This window comes from Eriocheir sinensis, chromosome 41, assembly GCF_024679095.1.
Source record: "Eriocheir sinensis breed Jianghai 21 chromosome 41, ASM2467909v1, whole genome shotgun sequence".
NCBI classification, from domain to species: Eukaryota; Metazoa; Arthropoda; class Malacostraca; order Decapoda; family Varunidae; genus Eriocheir; species Eriocheir sinensis.
The window spans coordinates 6551385-6571279 of NC_066549.1; the positions used below are offsets into that span (position 1 = coordinate 6551385).

The following is a 19895-nucleotide window of genomic DNA, read 5'->3' on the forward strand; positions in this document are numbered from 1 at the left end:
TCTCTCTCTCTCTCTCTCTCTCTCTCTCTCTCTCTCTCTCTCTCTCTCTCTCTCTCTCTTCTGGAAAGGAGGAGAAGAAGAAAGAGGAGGAGGAGGAAGAAGAAGGGAAGGAGTAAGAAGCGGAGGAAGAGGAAGAGGAGGAGTAGAAAGGGAAGGAAGATAAAGCAGAATAAAGATGTGAAGATATATGAAAGATGGAGAAGGGGAAGGAGATTCATAATATTACAGGAAGGAAGGAAGGGGAAAGGTCAAAGGGTCGTATTTTAAAACATTTCGTCGCCCAAGTTCACAAGGCTTTCCTATGAGTTTTGGGCATTTCCAGGGGTAGTTTAATGTCTCTGGTGGTAGTTTGACCCTGCTTCTGTAGCATGAATCTAAAGAAATACTCATTAGAACACTACTGATCCCCTTTTTGACCCTTAGAAATAGCTGATGTGAGAAGCGGAAGCGTCTGAGAATACCAATCAAACTCCATCACACGCATTAACTTTTTGCCGTGTGCCGTGATTGGGGCGACGTCATGCTTCCAAATAACTGTTGGTTTCAATGATTATAGACCCTGGAGAGCGAATACCGATGACCTAAGAATTTGAGTCCTTTTTTTACTCCATCCTTCCCCGCGCTTTTCAAACACACGCACACACGCTCTGCCTCTTGTGTTTGTTTACCGACGATCTGAGAATTTGACTCCATTTTTGTTCCACGTTTCCCCGCGCTTTTCAAACACACGCACACTGCCTCTTGTGTTTGTTTACCGACGATCTGAGAATTTGACTCCATTTTTGTTCCTCCCTTCCCCGCGCTTTTCAAACACACGCACACACACTGCCTCTTGTGTTTGTTTACCGACGATCTGAGAATTTGACTCCATTTTTGTTCCTCCCTTCCCCGCGCTTTTCAAACACACGCACTCACGCCCTGCTTCTTGTGTTTGTTTACCGACGATCTGAGAATTTGACTCCATTTTTGTTCCTCCCTTCCCCGCGCTTTTCAAACACACGCACACACACTGCCTCTTGTGTTTGTTTACCGACGATCTGAGAATTTGACTCCATTTTTGTTCCTCCCTTTCCCGCGCTTTTCAAACACACACACACGCACATACGCTCTGCTCTCTTGTGTTTGTTTACAGGCATGCCGGTCTTCCCCTAAGCACACCTGGTCTAGACACGCACACCTCACCCTAACAGCCAATTGAGACCCTTTGCCTATTGAGCAGTGAGAAGCGTTTTGGCGTGGGTATAGAAAACGGAGGTATACCAACTTCACCCCTCCCTATCACACACACACATACACACACACACACACACACACACACACACACACACACACGGAAATGCAAACAAAGGTACGTAGCTAGTCTCCAATGTTATCGTATCCAATAAGTAACAATAAAAAAGAAACCTGCGACGTGTATTGAGTGTTATTTAATGCATGACATACCTTACCTTTCTGTTTTCTTACCAGGAACTCTTGCGCTGTTTGGGAAGGCCTTCATTTCTTTGTCCGTGAACCCCTCGTTAGAGATTCCTTTTAGTGTGTCTTTCTATATGTTTTTTATCTTAGATTCCCTCGTATTTACCACTTTTGGCTATTAATGTGTCTGTTCATCAGTCTACTTGTCTGTCTATCTATTCATTTATCTATCGGTCTCACTATATATGTGACAGTTTTGTGTATCTTTGTATCTATCTATTTATCTCTCTCTCTCTCTCTCTCTCTCTCTCTCTCTCTCTCTCTCTCTCTCTCTCTCTCTCTCTCTCTCTCTCTCTCTCTCTCTCTCTCTCTCTCTCTCCTCACTATGAGGTGCATCATCGATTCCTTTCTACACACACACACACGCACACACACACATATACAGCGTATCCATGTAAATAGGCGTTCGCGTGTCAAGAAGATAATGTGGCCTTGAATTCTATATTGACACGTGTGTACCTGCGGTCTGAGGTGGTACACGTGTGTGTGTGGGGTGTGGGTGGGGTGTGTGGGTGGGTGGGTGTGGGTGGGTGTTGTAGTATGCACGGCCTGAGCTACACTGGTGCAGTCTCGTCTCCTTATCTATAATTCCTCAGTCTGTCCTTAAACTGTTTGATTCTCTTTGCAACCACATCTTCCCTTAATCCAGTGTGTATGTGTGTGTGTGTGTGTGTGGGGGGGGGGGGGGGGGGCTGTAGTATGCACGGCCTGAGCTACACTCGTGCGGTTTCGTCTCCATATCTATAATTCCCATAGCTGGGCGTTATCGCGATAAGTTATCGCGATACTTTATTGCTGATAACAAAATCGGGTTATCGGCCATCCGCTACTTATTTAAATATATATCGGTATCTTCGTTACTTTTGTAACCAAACTAGCGATAATCGCTACTTTTTTCCGCCTCTCAGAAAAAAAAAAAGCGTTGTCTCCTCCCTACACGTGGCCGGGCGCCCGGTGTTGTGTGAAAAAACTTCGGGGTATTTCATATCTTCGGTGAAGAGATTTCATATTTAGATCATCAACATTAAAACACTAGCTTATTTTTTTTGTTACTCAAAAATCGATATATCAAAGAGAAAAATCATTAAGCTTTGCCCCAAAAATAATTATTCACTGCCCCAAATTTGATATTCCATATTCGTTTGTGAACATGCCATGGTATTGACGGCACCCGGTGTTGTGTTATTTGGTGTCCCATCATCAAAAGCTGGCGCTTTTGTTTACAAACACTGGTCTCTCGTGAACTGCGCATGTTCAGACCAGTAAGCGTAGCCCTGTACAGTCTCACAAAGCTTTTTAACACATTAAGAGTAGTTGCTGGAAGGCTGAATCAGACATACAGTACCACCATACTCGCTGTTTCTAGAACGACACTCTGTACATATAAATACAACTCGTACAGAGTGTCGTTCTAGAAACAGCGAGGATTGATTGATGTCATCAATAGGGGAATCGGAACAGTGGGATGCCTGGTGATGGATGGATGGCTTCTAAAACGTGTGTGAAAAGGACTCGCTATAATTAAGTTTCTGCTGTGATGGTCCGTTTTTTTTAATCATATTGTAATGCCTATCTGCAGAAATATAAATGTCTTAATTCCCCCCCCCCCCCCCCCACACACACACACACACTTGATTAAGGGAAAATGTAGTTGCAAAGAGTATCAAACAGTTTAAGGACAGACTGAGGAATTATCATAGCTGGGCACGGTAACAGAAAACCTTGTTCCCGATAACTGATAACTGATAATGGAAAACCTTATCGGTGATAACCGATATTCGTTGTACTGTCTGGAGGGTGGCTGGTAGCAGGGATGCCACGTTATCGTACTCACCACACTGGATTTTACTATTTCTAAAGCATAACGATCATAAAAAAAACTCTATAATTAACATTTTTAGCAATAACTAGAAATGGGTATCGTTCGTTTTATGGGTGCGACGTTTTTGGTTTGAAATAGGCGAATATAACCAGCTGAGTACGACAATCTGGCAACGTTGGGTGGCAGGCTCAAACTCTTCTCATGTATTTTCCTTCAACGCTAGAAACAAACAATACAATACGATGCAGCATACAACAGTGAAACAATAATATGCATCCTTCCCTCCCCGCACGGCCACCCCGCCCTGGTAATGCTGGGTCGTTGAGGCGTTACGGAGGCTGTCCATAACACCTGCTGAGTACTCGTTGCTTCCTCAAAGACCACAGGCGACGGTTGGCTCCTGTACATGACTTGAGGTAAACGATGGAGTGTCTTTGGCTTTACGGGCGCGGATGATAGGGGACGAATGTGTTCTGCTGAGTGAGTAAGTGATTTTTAAGGCTTAGCCAGGCTTCCTCTACGTTGCCGTCATCTGATAGTTGTATTTCTGTTAGTTTTTGTCGGATTTCTACGAAGTTAGCTCTTTTGAAATTGGGCACCTTTACTTTATTTTCAGTCACTGATGATTGAGCTTTAATGTCGACGCGCACTAATTTATGATCGCAAGAACCGAGGTGTTCTCCTACCGTGACACTATTGATTAGGTTATCTTGGGTCGTTATAACAAGGTCGAGTATATTATTTTGTCGAGTTGGCTTAGAAACCATTTGGCTTAGATAATTTTCTTCTAGAAATTCGATCATTCTATGTGACTCGCCTTCTGTACCTGACAGTGTCGCCCAGTCGATATGGGGGAGGTTAAAGTCTCCTAATATCAGTGAGTCGCTGTTATTAAGTGACTGCCTTAAGACGCTGTACATTTCAAGGTCGTCATCGAGTGATTGCCCGGGAGGTCTGTAGGTGACAGATATATTTAAGTTGACTTTTGCAATGTTTATTCGCACGCACAAATGTTCAACGTTACTGTTTCCCGGTGTTTTGTCAGTGGGTTGCAAATAGCTTTTGACATAAAGGGCGACGCCACCGCCTCTACGGTTTACACGATCTTTGTTGAAGAGTCTGTAGCCATCTATGTTGTATTCGGAACTTAAATCAATATTTGTGGTGTCGATAAATGTTTCGGTTATAGCAATTATGTCAAAATTTTCTGTTAAAGCAAGACATCTCAGTTCATCAAATTTGTTTCTTAGGCTACGCGCATTGAAACTAAGGATTTTTAAGTTATCTAGAGGCTTAGTAATAGAGGTGGTGGTACTTGCGGGATCACGGTTACGGGTTTGTTGCGATGCACGGCGTCTATTTACACGGGCGGGGTGGAGGGACGTGGCCGTGACTCGTTTTTTGCTCGGATGACACGCACTGCTTCGTTGAGGAGCCTTCCGAGTCTGGCTGCCCCGATCACTATGACCGATAACTATGGCAAAAAAACATCAATAAATAACAGTTTTAACGCTAACTTTAATTTTCTATCGTTATTTGTGTAGGTACGAAAGTTTGAGGCTTAAAAATGATAAAATACAATGTTCAGTACGACAATTATGTAACGCTGCTTCTGCCGCCAGTGCGCGTGCGCGGCGCGGCAGTGTGCGGCCGCGGGCGGAGGCTTCGTGGGACAACACTCGAGTCTCGCGAGCACCGGCTGGGACTTCCACGGACCAAGTAAGTGTGAGAATTTCAGCTGTGGTGTGGGGACGACTGTGGGGAGGGAAGGGCGCCGCCAAGGAGGCTATTTGATGCAGTGGCGGGCAGGTCAACAGGGTCAACGTTGCCAGATTGTCGTACTCAGCCTCTTATATTTACCGACTTCCGACCCAAAAACTGTCTCGTGAACCCCAATAACGAGATTCACTTATAATTATCGTTAAAACAGTTAATTCCTGATGTTTCTTGGCAATAGTTAGGCGTCAGAAACCGGTAAATATTATGCTCTGAGTACGATAATCTGGCAACCGTGAGCAGGGCATAGACATCAACTATTTCCAAAGGTCAAGATCAGCCGGGTTTTCATGAGTGCCTTTTCACAATCATTGCATAGAAAGAGTCGGACTACTACCAGGGCCATTAAACTACCCCTTGAAATGCCCAAAATTCCTACGGAAAAGCGTGTCAGTATGTGTGTAGGGGGGCCGAAAGGGTTGAGAATGGCCCACAGTAGATCGGTATAATAAGACACCTTCGCTTCTCTCATCAGCTGTTTCTGAAGGTCAAAGAGGGGGTCATTCAGGTTCACGGTACAGAGGAAGGGTCAAATTACCACCAGGGTCATAAAACTACTCCTGGAAATGCCCCAAGCTCCTACGAAAGCCATGTCAAATTGTTATAGTAGGATATCAATGTATTATTATTATTTAATATCACCACGAATTAGGCATACAATTGTCAATGGAAAAACCCCACGACAGATAGATCACGCCACCTTATAGGAATGTCGTCCGTCAGTGTTTACCGTCTCAGTTTTGTATACTTAGCACTCCGATGGTGCGTGGAGGTCACCTTGACATACGTGACCGATTGTAACAATTATTTTCCAACCTGTAACTCGCCACTCCTTCACGAGAGTCCGACTGACACACAACGACAGTCGCTCTCGCTCCGTCGCTTCTTGTACATAAAGGCTACGAATATAATTCGCCTTAAGGAAGCTGAAGTCTTAATCAACACCCTTTAAACGCCCCCCGACAAGCCCGTTACATTTGGTTGGCAGCGGTCACCCCGCGCCTGTGCCTTCGCTACCTCGTTCTCCTCCAAGCCACGAGAACTCACCGCCAAACTCCGGGGACAGGCGTACAAGGGAAGAAGGAGTCAACGCCCCTGCCGTCCGCGGCACCGCACCTGCCGTCCGCGGCAACGCACAAGGCGCCAGCTACAAGCATCTCACAAGTCGCCACCTACGTGCAACTCACAAGGGGCCAGCTACAAGCATCTCACAAGTCGCCACCTACGTGCAACTCACAAGGCGCCAGCTACAAGCATCTCACAAGTCGCCACCTACGTGCAACTCACAAGGCGCCAGCTACAAGCATCTCACAAGTCGCCACCTACGTGCAACTCACAAGGCGCCAGCTACAAGCATCTCCCAAGTCGCCACCTACGTGCAACTCACAAGGCGCCAGCTACAAGCATCTCCCAAGTCGCCACCTACGTGCAACTCACAAGGCGCCAGCTACAAGCATCTCCCAAGTCGCCACCTACGTGCAACTCACATGGCGCCAGCTACAAGCATCTCACAAGTCGCCACCTACGTGCAACTCACACGGCGCCAGCTACAAGCATCTCACAAGTCGCCACCTACGTGCAACTCACAAGGCGCCATCTACAAGCCTCGAGCACACCAGCTATAAGCAACTCTACAGGCGTCCAGCCTACAAGCCTCGAGCACACCAGCTACAAGCCTACAGGCTCTACAGCCTACAAGCCTCGAGCACCCCAGCTTCAAGCAACTCTACAGGCGTCAAGCCTACAAGCCCCGAGCACACCCGCAGGCCTACGCAGCCGATAGCGAGGGCCACAATCTACAAGCCGCTCCCCCGCTTTCAAGCCAGCACTGCTACGTACCCTGCAAGCCCCTCCACGATACGGCAGAGGTATTCACACCTGCAACGAGGAGGCTCGCCCCGCTGACCTTGGGACACCCCGCATGCCCCTCGCTCCACAGCTGGCGGCACCACCGCCGCTGCCGGGAGCATCGGCCCAAACCTCTTCCGGCAAACAGTCAGCAAGGGTACCCGCGGACATCTCCCGGTGACTGCAAGCTGTTCCCACTACCGTTTCTTGCAAGGCGTTTTCTCAAGAGGTTACACACCCAAGTCGTCTTGTCTGCCACCGCCGCCCATCTCTTACTATAACAAGGACGACGCGGCCATCATACGTCTGGCGGCAGTGTACCAGCTCCCAGCCGCGCACCGCGGCCGCTCATTTTGCTGGGTCAGCAGTTTTTCAACCTCCATTGCGAGTCCTCCGATGTCAGCCCATCCCTCACCTCTCACCGCCGCTGTGGCCGCGGCCAAGGCTTCCTGACGCGCCTACAACGACTGCACGTAACCCAGGGCATCACAAGCCGTCGCCCTCTCCACTACATCAGCTGATTAATCTTGGTATTTGTGGATATTCCCTTCTTGTCCAAATATGCCGACTCGGCTCATTTTCATTATTATCCGTGCAGAGGCACGATTTTTTTATTTCTGTGTTCCTAACACTGTTCTTCAGTCATAATTGTGAGAGTAACGTTCATTCGCATACGATATTGATTCTTTCTTATTGTTTGCTAGCGAGTCTATTGAGTATAGTGTGAGTTCCCTGATCAAATTTAATCTTCATCAGTGTGCCCTGCCTCCGTTTTCTTTTCACCGCTCGAGAGAAAACGTGAGCTTCAATGGTATACTCACTTAACATACCACTTTGTTTATATAGTTATTCTTTCTATATATACCCATATCATTAGGGCATTCCATTATAGCCTTAACTTCTATTACGTCTAAACAGGCACCTTGCTATCCATTCTTTCTTGCCTTTTTAGGGTTTCAACGCAAACTATTCATTCATACACGTTCCGTTTATTGGTTCATATTTACAGCTATCAACATATGCTCCTATTTTGTAAATGATTTACACCATAGTATGAACAAAGACACTCTCGCTAAACTCGGCGACACCTTTAACCAGTTGGCTCGTCCTTCAAGTGAAGAGGGACTGGAACACGATACCACAACCGGTGAATTTACTAAGGTAATCTTATGTTCAGGCACTCATTATTTATCAATTACAGGCCGCAGAATTCGTTCACCCCCGGGTTCGTCTGCATACTTACAACCCACTCATGGTTCAAGGACACCCTCACCAGCATCCCCTCGCACCAGCCGCAGTATTACAGGCTCAAAGTAAGGTCTCTCTCACCTGTAGTTTTTGCATCCAATCAGGACATTCTGATCATTCTTGTTTCGCGAAACGTAGGGAGTCAACACATTCAAGACAGGGCTCAGATAGGAGGTCAGGAGCTTACAGGGGCGGGCATCATTCATCACACAGGAACCCTAGGCCAAACCATCAGCGGAAGGCTGCCTTTTGCCATATCCACGGGAATTGTTTTCATGATTCAGACAGTTGTTCTGCAATACAAAAGGCCAAGGAGGAACAGAAGTACAAGTCCTCAGCGGACAGTAAACCACACTCCTCTTCTCAGAATAAAAAGGCATGACTTCGTGACAGCCCCGAGGCGTACATCCAAGTGTCCCTTAAGGAAAATACTAATTGGGAGCAACTTGACTCCGTCATTGCCGCCTTGGGACGGACAAGCATAATTGCCCTCCCTTGCAAGGTGGGCAACACTTCACTCACCTTAGCGGTTGACACAGGTGCCACAGTCAATGTCATATCCGACTCCGCTTACAGGTCACTGACACGACAAGCGAGTGGGGAAAATTGGCCGCTCCAAGAGAACGACCTGAATGTGATAGGCGTGACGGGCACCACTTTGGGAATCCTTGGGCGAGTACCACTAACAGTCAGCTTACATGAAAAATTATGTCCCTTTCGAGATTTCTTTTATGTCTCTAGCAGGTTTGCTTTACCTGTGGATGGGATCTTAGGATTGAACGCCATGAAAGACCTGCACATCGCCATAAACCCTGTAAGCAACGCGATCGTGTATCAAGGCCGACGCATACAGGGGATGGTCAATCCATCGCCTCTGTCAACTGTAATCTCACCCTCAGAGGTGGAAAATGACCAACCCACCACAGACTCAGGGGCTGCCACCGCCCAAGTGTCCCCTCTTACGGTCAAACCACACGAAACCATTGCAGACTTGTGGCGGACAGTAACGGCAGTCGTAGAAGGTCCTCATATAGTTCCGGATCGTGCTGCAAAACTTGTTAAAATCCGTTTGCCTAACGCCCCTCCGGCGGGCAGTGATGTGTGTATCGACGGAGTTCCTCACGTACACCGCGTGACGGTGGAGGTAACTCTTGCAACAGTCAAGGAGGGAGGTTTTGCAGAGGCATTGGTAATAAACACGTCCAGACAATCCAGACGCGGCGACTGGATGCAGGGAGGCCACTGGCAAGGTAGTTTTTCCTTTTCTCAGACAAGTCAGGGGACAGAAACCTGGCTGCTCCTATACTTAACATTGTACTGTGTTTCACTACTGTATTTTTTTTTAGGAGCTAGATCAACGTTTCATTGTCTGTAACTATGCCAGTTGATAGTTTCTTATACATGTGTCCTTATATTTATCTTTTGAGAGGTTTCTTATGTTTCATGTCACACACGTTGTGGTTTCCCTCTCCCTATTTATATTATAATTCCACATCTGTTCTTACATAGCCAGTGTTTTAATATAATTGTATCATAGGCAGTCTGCTTGACAAACTCCCACTATGTATGTTCGTGGTACCTAGACTGCTATTTCGATTTTTATATATCGCGAGGTCGCGATCACTGGTAGGTGACCGAGCAGTGTTATAGTAGGATATCAATGTATTATTATTATTTAATATCACCACGAATTAGGCATACAATTGTCAATGGAAAAACCCCACGACAGATAGATCACGCCACCTTATAGGAATGTCGTCCGTCAGTGTTTACCGTCTCAGTTTTGTATACTTAGCACTCCGATGGTGCGTGGAGGTCACCTTGACATACGTGACCGATTGTAACAATTATTTTCCAACCTGTAACTCGCCACTCCTTCACGAGAGTCCGACTGACACACAACGACAGTCGCTCTCGCTCCGTCGCTTCTTGTACATAAAGGCTACGAATATAATTCGCCTTAAGGAAGCTGAAGTCTTAATCAACACCCTTTAAACGCCCCCCGACAAGCCCGTTACAAAATAGGTGTTCTTGAGCCACGAAATGTCTTATAATACGCCTGTCATCCGCGCCCGTAAAGCCAAAGACACTCCATCGTTTACCTCAAGTCATGTACAGGAGCCAACCGTCGCCTGTGGTCTCTGAGGAAGCAACGAGTACTCAGCAGGTGTTATGGACAGCCTCCGTAACGCCTCAACGACCCAGCATTACCAGGGCGGGGTGGCCGTGCGGGGAGGGAAGGATGCATATTATTGTTTCACTGTTGTATGCTGCATCGTATTGTATTGTTTGTTTCTAGCGTTGAAGGAAAATACATGAGAAGAGTTTGAGCCTGCCACCCAACGTTGCCAGATTGTCGTACTCAGCTGGTTATATTCGCCTATTTCAAACCAAAAACGTCGCACCCATAAAACGAACGATACCCATTTCTAGTTATTGCTAAAACTGTTAATTATAGAGGTTTTTTATGATCGTTATGCGTTAGAAATAGTAAAATCCAGTGTGGTGAGTACGATAACGTGGCATCCCTGCTACCAGCCACCCTCCAGACAGTACAACGAATATCGGTTATCACCGATAAGGTTTTCCATTATCAGTTATCAGTTATCGGGAACAAGGTTTTCTGTTACCGTGCCCAGCTATGATAATTCCTCAGTCTGTCCTTAAACTGTTTGATACTCTTTGCAACTACATTTTCCCTTAATCAAGTGTGTGTGTGTGGGGGGGGGGGGGGGGGAGAATTAAGACATTTATATTTCTGCAGATAGGCATTGCAATATGATTTAAAAAAACGGACCATCACAGCAGAAACTTAATTTTAGCGAGTCCTTTTCACACACGTTTTAGAAGCCATCCATCCATCACCAGGCATCCCACTGTTCCGATTCCCCTATTGATGAGATCAATCAATCCTCGCTGTTTCTAGAACGACACTCTGTACGAGTTGTATTTATATGTACAGAGTGTCGTTCTAGAAACAGCGAGTATGGTGGTACTGTATGTCTGATTCAGCCTTCCAGCAACTACTCTTAATGTGTTAAAAAGCTTTGTGAGACTGTACAGGGCTACGCTTACTGGTCTGAACATGCCCAGTTCACGAGAGACCAGTGTTTGTAAACAAAAGCGCCAGCTTTTGATGATGGGACACCAAATAACACAACACCGGGTGCCGTCAATACCATGGCATGCTCACAAACGAATATGGAATATCAAATTTGGGGCAGTGAATAATCATTTTTGGGGCAAAGCTTAATGATTTTTCTCTTTGATATATTGATTTTTGAGTAACATAAAAAAATAAGCTAGTGTTTTAATGTTGATGATCTAAGTATGAAATCTCTTCACCGAAGATATGAAATACCCCGAAGTTTTTTCACACAACACCGGGCGCCCGGGCCACGTGTAGGGAGGAGACAACGCTTTTTTTTTCTTTTTTTCTGAGAGGCGGAAAAAAGTAGCGATTATCGCTAGTTTGGTTACAAAAGTAACCAAGATACCGATATATATTTAAATAAGTAGCGGATGGCCGATAACCCGATTTTGTTATCAGCAATAAAGTATCGCGATAACTTATCGCGATAACGCCCAGCTGTAGGAATTATAGATATGGAGACGAAACCGCACGAGTGTAGCTCAGGCCGTGCATACTACAACCCCCCCCCCCCCCCACACACACACACACACATACACACTGGATTAAGGGAAGATGTGGTTGCAAAGAGAATCAAACAGTTTAAGGACAGACTGAGGAATTATAGATAAGGAGACGAGACTGCACCAGTGTAGCTCAGGCCGTGCATACTACAACACCCACCCACACCCACCCACCCACACCCACACCCCCACACCCACCCACACCCACACACGCGTACCACCTCAGACCGCAGGTACACACGTGTCAATATAGAATTCAAGGCCACATTATCTTCTTGACACGCGAACGCCTATTTACATGGATACGCTGTGTATATGTGTGTGTGTGTGTGTGTGTGTGTGTGTGTGTAGAAAGGAATCGATGATGCACCTCATAGTGAGGAGAGAGAGAGAGAGAGAGAGAGAGAGAGAGAGAGAGAGATACACAAAACTGTCACATATATAGTGAGACCGATAGATAAATGAATAGATAGACAGACAAGTAGACTGATGAACATACACATTAATAGCCAAAAGTGGTAAATACGAGGGAATCTAAGATAAAAAACATATAGAAAGACACACTAAAAGGAGTTCACGGACAAAGAAATGAAGGCCTTCCCAAACAGCGCAAGAGTTCCTGGTAAGAAAACAGAAAGGTAAGGTATGTCATGCATTAAATAACACTCAATAGACGTCGCAGGTTTCTTTTTTATTGTTATTTACTGGATACGATAATACTGGAGACTAGCTACGTACCTTTGTTTGCATTTCCGTGTGTGTGTGTGTGTGTGTGTGTGTGTGTGTGTGTGTGTGGATGAAGTTGGTATACCTCCGTTTTCTATACCCACGCCAAAACGCTTCTCACTGCTCAATAGGCAAAGGGTCTCAATTGGCTGTTAGAATGAGGTGTGCGTGTCTAGACCAGGTGTGCTTAGGGGACGACCGGCATGCCTGTAAACAAACACAAGAGAGCAGAGCGTATGTGCGTGTGTGTGTGTGTGTTTGAAAAGCGCGGGGAAGGGAGGAACAAAAATGGAGTCAAATTCTCAGATCGTCGGTAAACAAACACAAGAGGCAGTGTGTGTGTGCGTGTGTTTGAAAAGCGCGGGGAAGGGAGGAACAAAAATGGAGTCAAATTCTCAGATCGTCGGTAAACAAACACAAGAGGCAGTGTGTGTGTGCGTGTGTTTGAAAAGCGCGGGGAAACGTGGAACAAAAATGGAGTCAAATTCTCAGATCGTCGGTAAACAAACACAAGAGGCAGTGTGTGTGTGCGTGTGTTTGAAAAGCGCGGGGAAGGGAGGAACAAAAATGGAGTCAAATTCTCAGATCGTCGGTAAACAAACACAAGAAGCAGGGCGTGCGTGCGTGTGTTTGAAAAGCGCGGGGAAACGTGGAACAAAAATGGAGTCAAATTCTCAGATCGTCGGTAAACAAACACAAGAGGCAGTGTGCGTGTGTCTGAAAAGCGCGGGGACGGATGGAGTAAAAAAAGGACTCAAATTCTTAGGTCATCGGTATTCGCTCTCCAGGGTCTATAATCATTGAGACCAACAGTTATTTGGAAGCATGACGTCGCCCCAATCACGGCACACGGCAAAAAGTTAATGCGTGTGAAGGGAGTTTGATTGGTATTCTCAGACGCTTCCGCTTCTCACATCAGCTATTTCTAAGGGTCAAAAAGGGGATCAGTAGTGTTCTAATGAGTATTTCTTTAGATTCATGCTACAGAAGCAGGGTCAGACTACCACCAGAGACATTAAACTACCCCTGGAAATGCCCAAAACTCATAGGAAAGCCTTGTGAACTTGGGCGACGAAATGTTTTAAAATACGACCCTTTGACCTTTCCCCTTCCTTCCTTCCTGTAATATTATGAATCTCCTTCCCCTTCTCCATCTTTCATATATCTTCATATCTTTATTCTGCTTTATCTTCCTTCCCTTTCTACTCCTCCTCTTCCTCCTCCTCCGCTTCTTACTCCTTCCCTTCTTCTTCCTCCTCCTCCTCTTTCTTCTTCTCCTCCTTTCCAGCTTTTCTCTCGTGGAATGAAAGAGAGAGAGAGAGAGAGAGAGAGAGAGAGAGAGAGATTACTGTTTTGGCTTTTCAGGACATAATGAATGGGTAGGTGGCTGAGGGATGTGTGAAAAGGTGCCGGAGCAATCTTCTTCAGTCTGAATGGAAAAGTGAAGATAACTGCTCATAATTATACATTTTGCCCACATATGCACACATTGATAAACTGATCCTTTGATCGCTTGACATTTGCGACTTTCTTTCCCACCTTTTCACCGTCTATTGGAGAAGTTTTTAGGCAGCATGACTCACTTTACACATCCCCCCCTTTACCCCTCTCTATCCCCCCCGAACCCACTCCTCCTCCTCTTCCTCCTCGTCGTCTGCTGCCTTACGTGGTGGGTATAAATTGTGGGTCGCGGAAGGCTATTCACTACAGTTGACATCCACAGGTAGACAGCCATGGGTCTCCTACCTGTATCTTGCTGTTTGCTGGTAAGTAGCAGTGGTGGTGGTGGTGGTGGTGGTGGGACACATGAACTGTAAAGAAAGAAATAGTCATAAAGAAGCTAGAAAACCCACACGAGGCAGCTTTCAATATCAGATTAATAAATGAATCATAATTTACTTTACCATCTTTCATAGTCGTTCATCAGTGTATCTAGTCTCCCTTTCAACGTTCAATCCTATTTACACTAACCACATGACTCCGAATATTGTTGTTCCCATCACCAGGCACCTTCTTCGTGAACCAACTCTTCCCATATTCTACTTGATCCTTAATGTGTCTAACTTATGCCACCGATATGTCTCGCTTCCCCCACTCTTTAAGAACCCTCGTCGAAAACGCATTCATGCCTACCTGTCTCCCTGATCGCAAGTTTATCATATTTTTATTGACTTCCACGTGTCATTGCCTTCTCTCATGGGTAACCCTTTTTGGGGATCTATTCTTATCCGTTTCCTTCTTGATTTGAAGTGTATTAACTTTTCATGGATAAAGGTTCTTAACCTTTTCTTAAGCACAAGTACCCATGTTATATTTTTATTACTTTAAAATCTCCATCAGACCTATACACAACCTACACCTTTCCATTAAAATATTTTACATAATAATGCTCCTGAATAATAACCTCGTTTGAAAATGATATTCTAACATTTTCTTTGAAGATTGAAAGTGATATTTACGGTAATGTCACACACACACACACACACACACACACACACACACACACACACACACACACACACACACACACACACACACACACACACACACACACACACACACACACACACACACACACACACACACACACACACACACACACACACACAGGTGAGTCTCACAAAGGTATTCTTTCCTCCCTGCAGGTGTTGGTGGCCTTGCCCTGCCTGGCCCAGAAAGCAGAGCAGAGGGCGGCCTCAGACTGCGGCGGCGAAATGGTAATGACTATCTATGAAACTCTTATGACATTGTGGCGGCGAAATGATAATGGTGACTTTTTTGCCTCTCTTGATTAAAATCCCTTTGTGGCTCAGTGAGGTAAGTAGGTGAGGCAGACGAGGAAGGCTGGTGAAAAGAGATAAATAGAGACAGCCACATTGCCAGGGAAGCATGTGGATAGGGAGAGATAAAGTATTGTCAAAGTAAACCAGGAGCAATTAACAAGGAAAAATATAAATCCCTAAAGAGAATCAGATATAAGCAAATAGGAATGCACGGTGACAGAATGAGACGTTGCGACAGAGATGGACAGAGATAAATTTTGTAGGTAAAACTTCTTCCTAACAAATGGAGTAGATACGCGGGGACAGATTTACTATGTAGAAATCAAAGGTGGATAGATGTTAAGTACCTTTTCTTGTGCGTCACACGTCACATGCGACAGGACGGAGAGTTAAGACAAGTTGACGCATCGTTATACGTCGTGTGGTCACATATAAAGCTGTCTGCAAATCAAAGGTCCGAATTTTACACTTTAATTTTCCTGTTCAATACTCTCATAAGGTACAACAAAGCCAAGTGCAATAGAGTTTTCCCAAATGTCGGATATATACGGAAGTCTTGGTGTTGTTTTTAATTTGATTGTCTCTTTCTCTTTAGGCGCAAATCATATTAGGATCATTTTTGTCGGTAAAACACAAGAAAACAGTCCAATACATCGAGTGATATGCGTAAGGAAATGATGATAATAATGACACTGATGTGTTTCTCGGAAAAAAAGGATTACATTCCGACCTCTGAAGGAAGGTGCCGATTATACGCAGGTGTCCCCAAGGCGTAATTTTGGGAGAAGATAAACTTTGATTCCGCGAACAAACAAGAATCTGATCTTGAAATTGGAATTTCAGCTGAAAACGCTGATGTACAATTACTGAAAATATTAGCAAGAATTGTGTAACTTTAAATGAAGGTGACACATTTCAAACATGCAGTGGTGTCACCACCGACCACGTCTCTGTGCCCACGAAGCTCAAACTGTTCTTTCAACCATCGTAACTTACCTGTGTTTCTATGGAATTTGTAACAATTACACTTCAATACAATACGTGATACTAATGTTTATAAAATTGCAGTTGGTCATTCTCGTTCTTTTATTTATCGGTAGATGAGACCAAATAAATGACTATTGGAAACTTGTCCGCATTAAAAATCTTTCTTGCATGAAAACCCACTAAAATCAAGCAGCATTGTACTTTCAAAATAAAATTTATATTATAATAATTGCTGAGTACCTGCATTGGGAGTCTCGCCTTCGACGAAATTTATCAAGAAACATAAGCGCATCTAGAATATCACTGGCTTCAGCTTCCATCGTGTTACACTCAGCCCTCTACCCCTGGCTTTTTAAACTTCATCACGTTTTACCTGCCCATCCTCTTGGTAGCGGCAGGAGTCCAACCCATACAGCAACCAGCAGTCATTTAAGGGCGGAGTGTAACATGCTGGGAGCGGAAGCCAGTAGCCTCACGCAGACCCAAACACTGGATACTACCTGATCGTCCTAGTGTTGGGACGATTTCTGTAGAGTCGCTAAACTCCCTAAAATGTTCTTGATATATTTCTTTCAAGGCAAGACTGATACACTCTAACCAGATACTCAGCAAATATTGTAATGTAAATATAATTTTTTAAAGGTCCAATTCTGCTTTATTTTGCAGGGCTTTCATGCGAGAAAGATTTTAATGAGGATAAACTTCCAAAATCATTTAATTTCTCATTTGCCAATAAATAAAAACAAGAATGATCAACTATATTTATATTAACAATAGTGTCACTTATTGAATTAGTGTAATTGTTACAAGCCCCAGAGAAACACAGGTAATTTACGATAATTGCAAGAGTAGTTCAAGCTTCGTTGGCACAAAGACGTAGTCGGTGCATGGTGACACCCGCTGACTGGCAACTCTGAATATGCCCAATTGGATAAGATTGTCATAAATCACTCATTTTAAAAACTCCGATTTCGTTTAGCTTTTCAGCAATTCTTGAAAAATGATGAAAACCATGATAGAATGGTTTCTTTAATCAATTTTTCAAGATAGATTTAAGGAAAGGACACGGCTGGCTGCATTCACTGCTGAAAATGTCATCCCAGATATCTTAACAAAATATGATGGCAGGTTTCCAAGGAAGTCAAGGAAATTTACTTTAAGGGTTCTTTAGGCTGCCACAGGATAGTGATTTGTTTTGTTTTGTGTTTTTCTTACGGCCTATTGCACCGGTAGGCTTTTTGGTGGTGACTGAAGGTCGACCCAGTCCGTTATGGCTCAGGCAAGAGTTTAAAGCAGCGCTATCATGCTTGGCTCACGCTGCCCCTCGGAGTTTATTTATGAGCCTCTCTTTAGAGAGAAAATCTAGAGTCCAGGTTGATAGGTGGTATTCAGGACAGCATGTGGGTAGTCTTAGGCCACTCGGGGTGATCTAAAAATCCCAGCTGTGACGACGGGCAGTACTTGAACTAGCGTCCTTTTGGAGGCGGCGCCCGGCACGCTAACCACTCAGCCAACGCCTCCCCACACGTCACCCATTGCCGGTCATGAGGGAGCGTGGGTGGTATACCCCAGACTTAAGTTATGAGGTTACAGGAAGTTTTGGAGAAGCGAAACTATGAAGAAAACTAAACCCATCTCCCACCTGTCTTCGCGTAGAGCATGTGAGTTTTGGAGGAAAAACGACTAAACGATTCAATGCGTTAGCCAGTGGTGGTCGTCTGTGGTGTGGTCTGCACTCTGGTGATCTTTGTGTTTTCATTGTCTTGTGTCTTGCAGATGGTCGGCGAGGAGATGACACTCAAAAGCCCCGGTTATCCCAACAAGTACGGTAAAAGGAAAGAATGTCGCTGGAAGCTGACTGCTGCTGACGCTGATGCCAAGTTGGAGGTGCAGTGCCCCAAGTTCGATCTTCAGAAGTCGAAAAAGTGCGTGAAGGACCGCCTGATATTTCAAGAGGGCGGAAAAGAGAAGACGCGCTTTTGCGGCAATGGTGCCAAGACCTTCACCTCTGAAGCTAAAAGCTTAGAAATCGTGTTTCGAAGTAATCGGTGGGTGTCTAAGACGGGTTTTGAGTGCACCGTGCGTAGCCTGAGAAGCAGCACTTCTGCAGGGTATTGGGGCACTGCTAACACTGAAGAAACCACCACCGAGACCACCACCACCACAACCACCAAGGCTTCAACGGGCGGTTCAGGTGGTTCGGGTGGGTCTGGCGGAAGTAGCGACACGTGTGAGTGCGGTGTACCCAACCTGACTCGCATTGTGAACGGTGCCACCGTGAACCCCGCAAATAAGTACCCGTGGCACGTGGGTCTCAAGAAGAGAGGGGGGTCATCATACTGGTGCGGAGGCGCAATCATCAACAACAAGTACGCCCTCACCGCCGCCCACTGCTTCTTCAATCAAGAAGGTGAGCGCGAGTCCGACGAGGGCCTGGTAGTGGGCGTGGCTGATCACGACATGACGACTACGAGTGATGACGTGTCGGGAGTGACGCGGCTGGTAAACGTGAAGAAAGTAACCCTCCATGAGAAGTATGACCCCAAGGGACATGATTTTGACGTCGCGCTGCTGCTGCTGGAAGAAACGCTCGACCTTAGCAAGAACAAGGAGCTGCGTGCCGTATGTCTGCCGAAGGACGACTCAAAGACCTACGAGGGGCTGACCGGCGTTGCCACCGGTTGGGGAGATCTACAGACAGGCGGATCGCAGCCTAATAAGCTCCAGGAAGTGGAACTGCCCATCCTGGCCCCGTCCTGCTGGAACTTGGGTGCCTCCGCGAATATGCTATGCGCCGGCTACAAGGACGGCAGTAAGGATACCTGCCAAGGAGACTCCGGAGGACCGCTTTATGTCAAGGAGGGCACCAAGTTCGTGCAGGTCGGAGTAACCTCTTTCGGCTTTGGCGTATGTGCTGATCCCGGTAAGCCCGGAGCCTACGCCAGGGTGTCCAAGTTCCTGCCATGGATCAAGGAGAACACCTCTGATGCCACTTACTGCAACAGTTACTGATGTTCCCAGTACTCCCTTCTGCCGTGCTGCCTTGCCATATTTGGATAATATGGCAACTCAGCAGAACACACAGTCATCCACCATAATGGCCTAAATATCCCGGGCAAAGGTACATCAATAAAGACTTTACCAACAATATTCTTTTTCTACCACTGACTTTATCTTCAGGAGGCCTCCTACGTCCTTGCTTCATGCATATTCGTACTTTCATAGTGTTTGCCATGCAATGCCAGATTACCTCAGTCGCTTCTCAGTTGTCTAAGTAGCTTGCCAGCTCTTCTCAGTCGCTTGTCCAGGTGACCTCAGTCGCTTGTTCAGTTTACCTCAGTTATTTGTCCAAGTGACCGCGGTTGCTTGTCTGTTGACCTCAGTCGTTTGTCTAGGTGACCTTAATCGTTTGTTCAGGTGACCTCAGTCGTTTGTTCAAGTGAACTCGGTCGCTTGTCCAGGTGACCTCAGTCGCTTGTCCAGGTGACCACATTCGCTTGTTCCTTTGGGGAAATCTACAGCCAGACGGATCGCAGCCAGACAAACTCGAAGAAGTTGAATTGCCTTTCCTAGCC

The 19895-nt window shown here is 45.8% G+C and overlaps 1 protein-coding gene across 1 annotated transcript in view; it reads left to right on the forward strand.

Annotated features, from left to right (window-relative positions):
- LOC127009568 (trypsin-1-like) overlaps window positions 1-19468 on the forward strand; it is a 23602-nt gene extending 4134 nt beyond the window's left edge. Inside the window, exons 2-3 of the mRNA XM_050882772.1 lie at window positions 15196-15267; window positions 18097-19468. Of these exons, the coding sequence (XP_050738729.1) occupies window positions 15265-15267; window positions 18097-19332 (1239 nt within the window). The 5' untranslated portion in view covers window positions 15196-15264 and the 3' untranslated portion in view covers window positions 19333-19468. The remainder of the gene's footprint in view (window positions 1-15195; window positions 15268-18096) is intronic.
- Window positions 19469-19895: the final 427 nt, after the last annotated feature.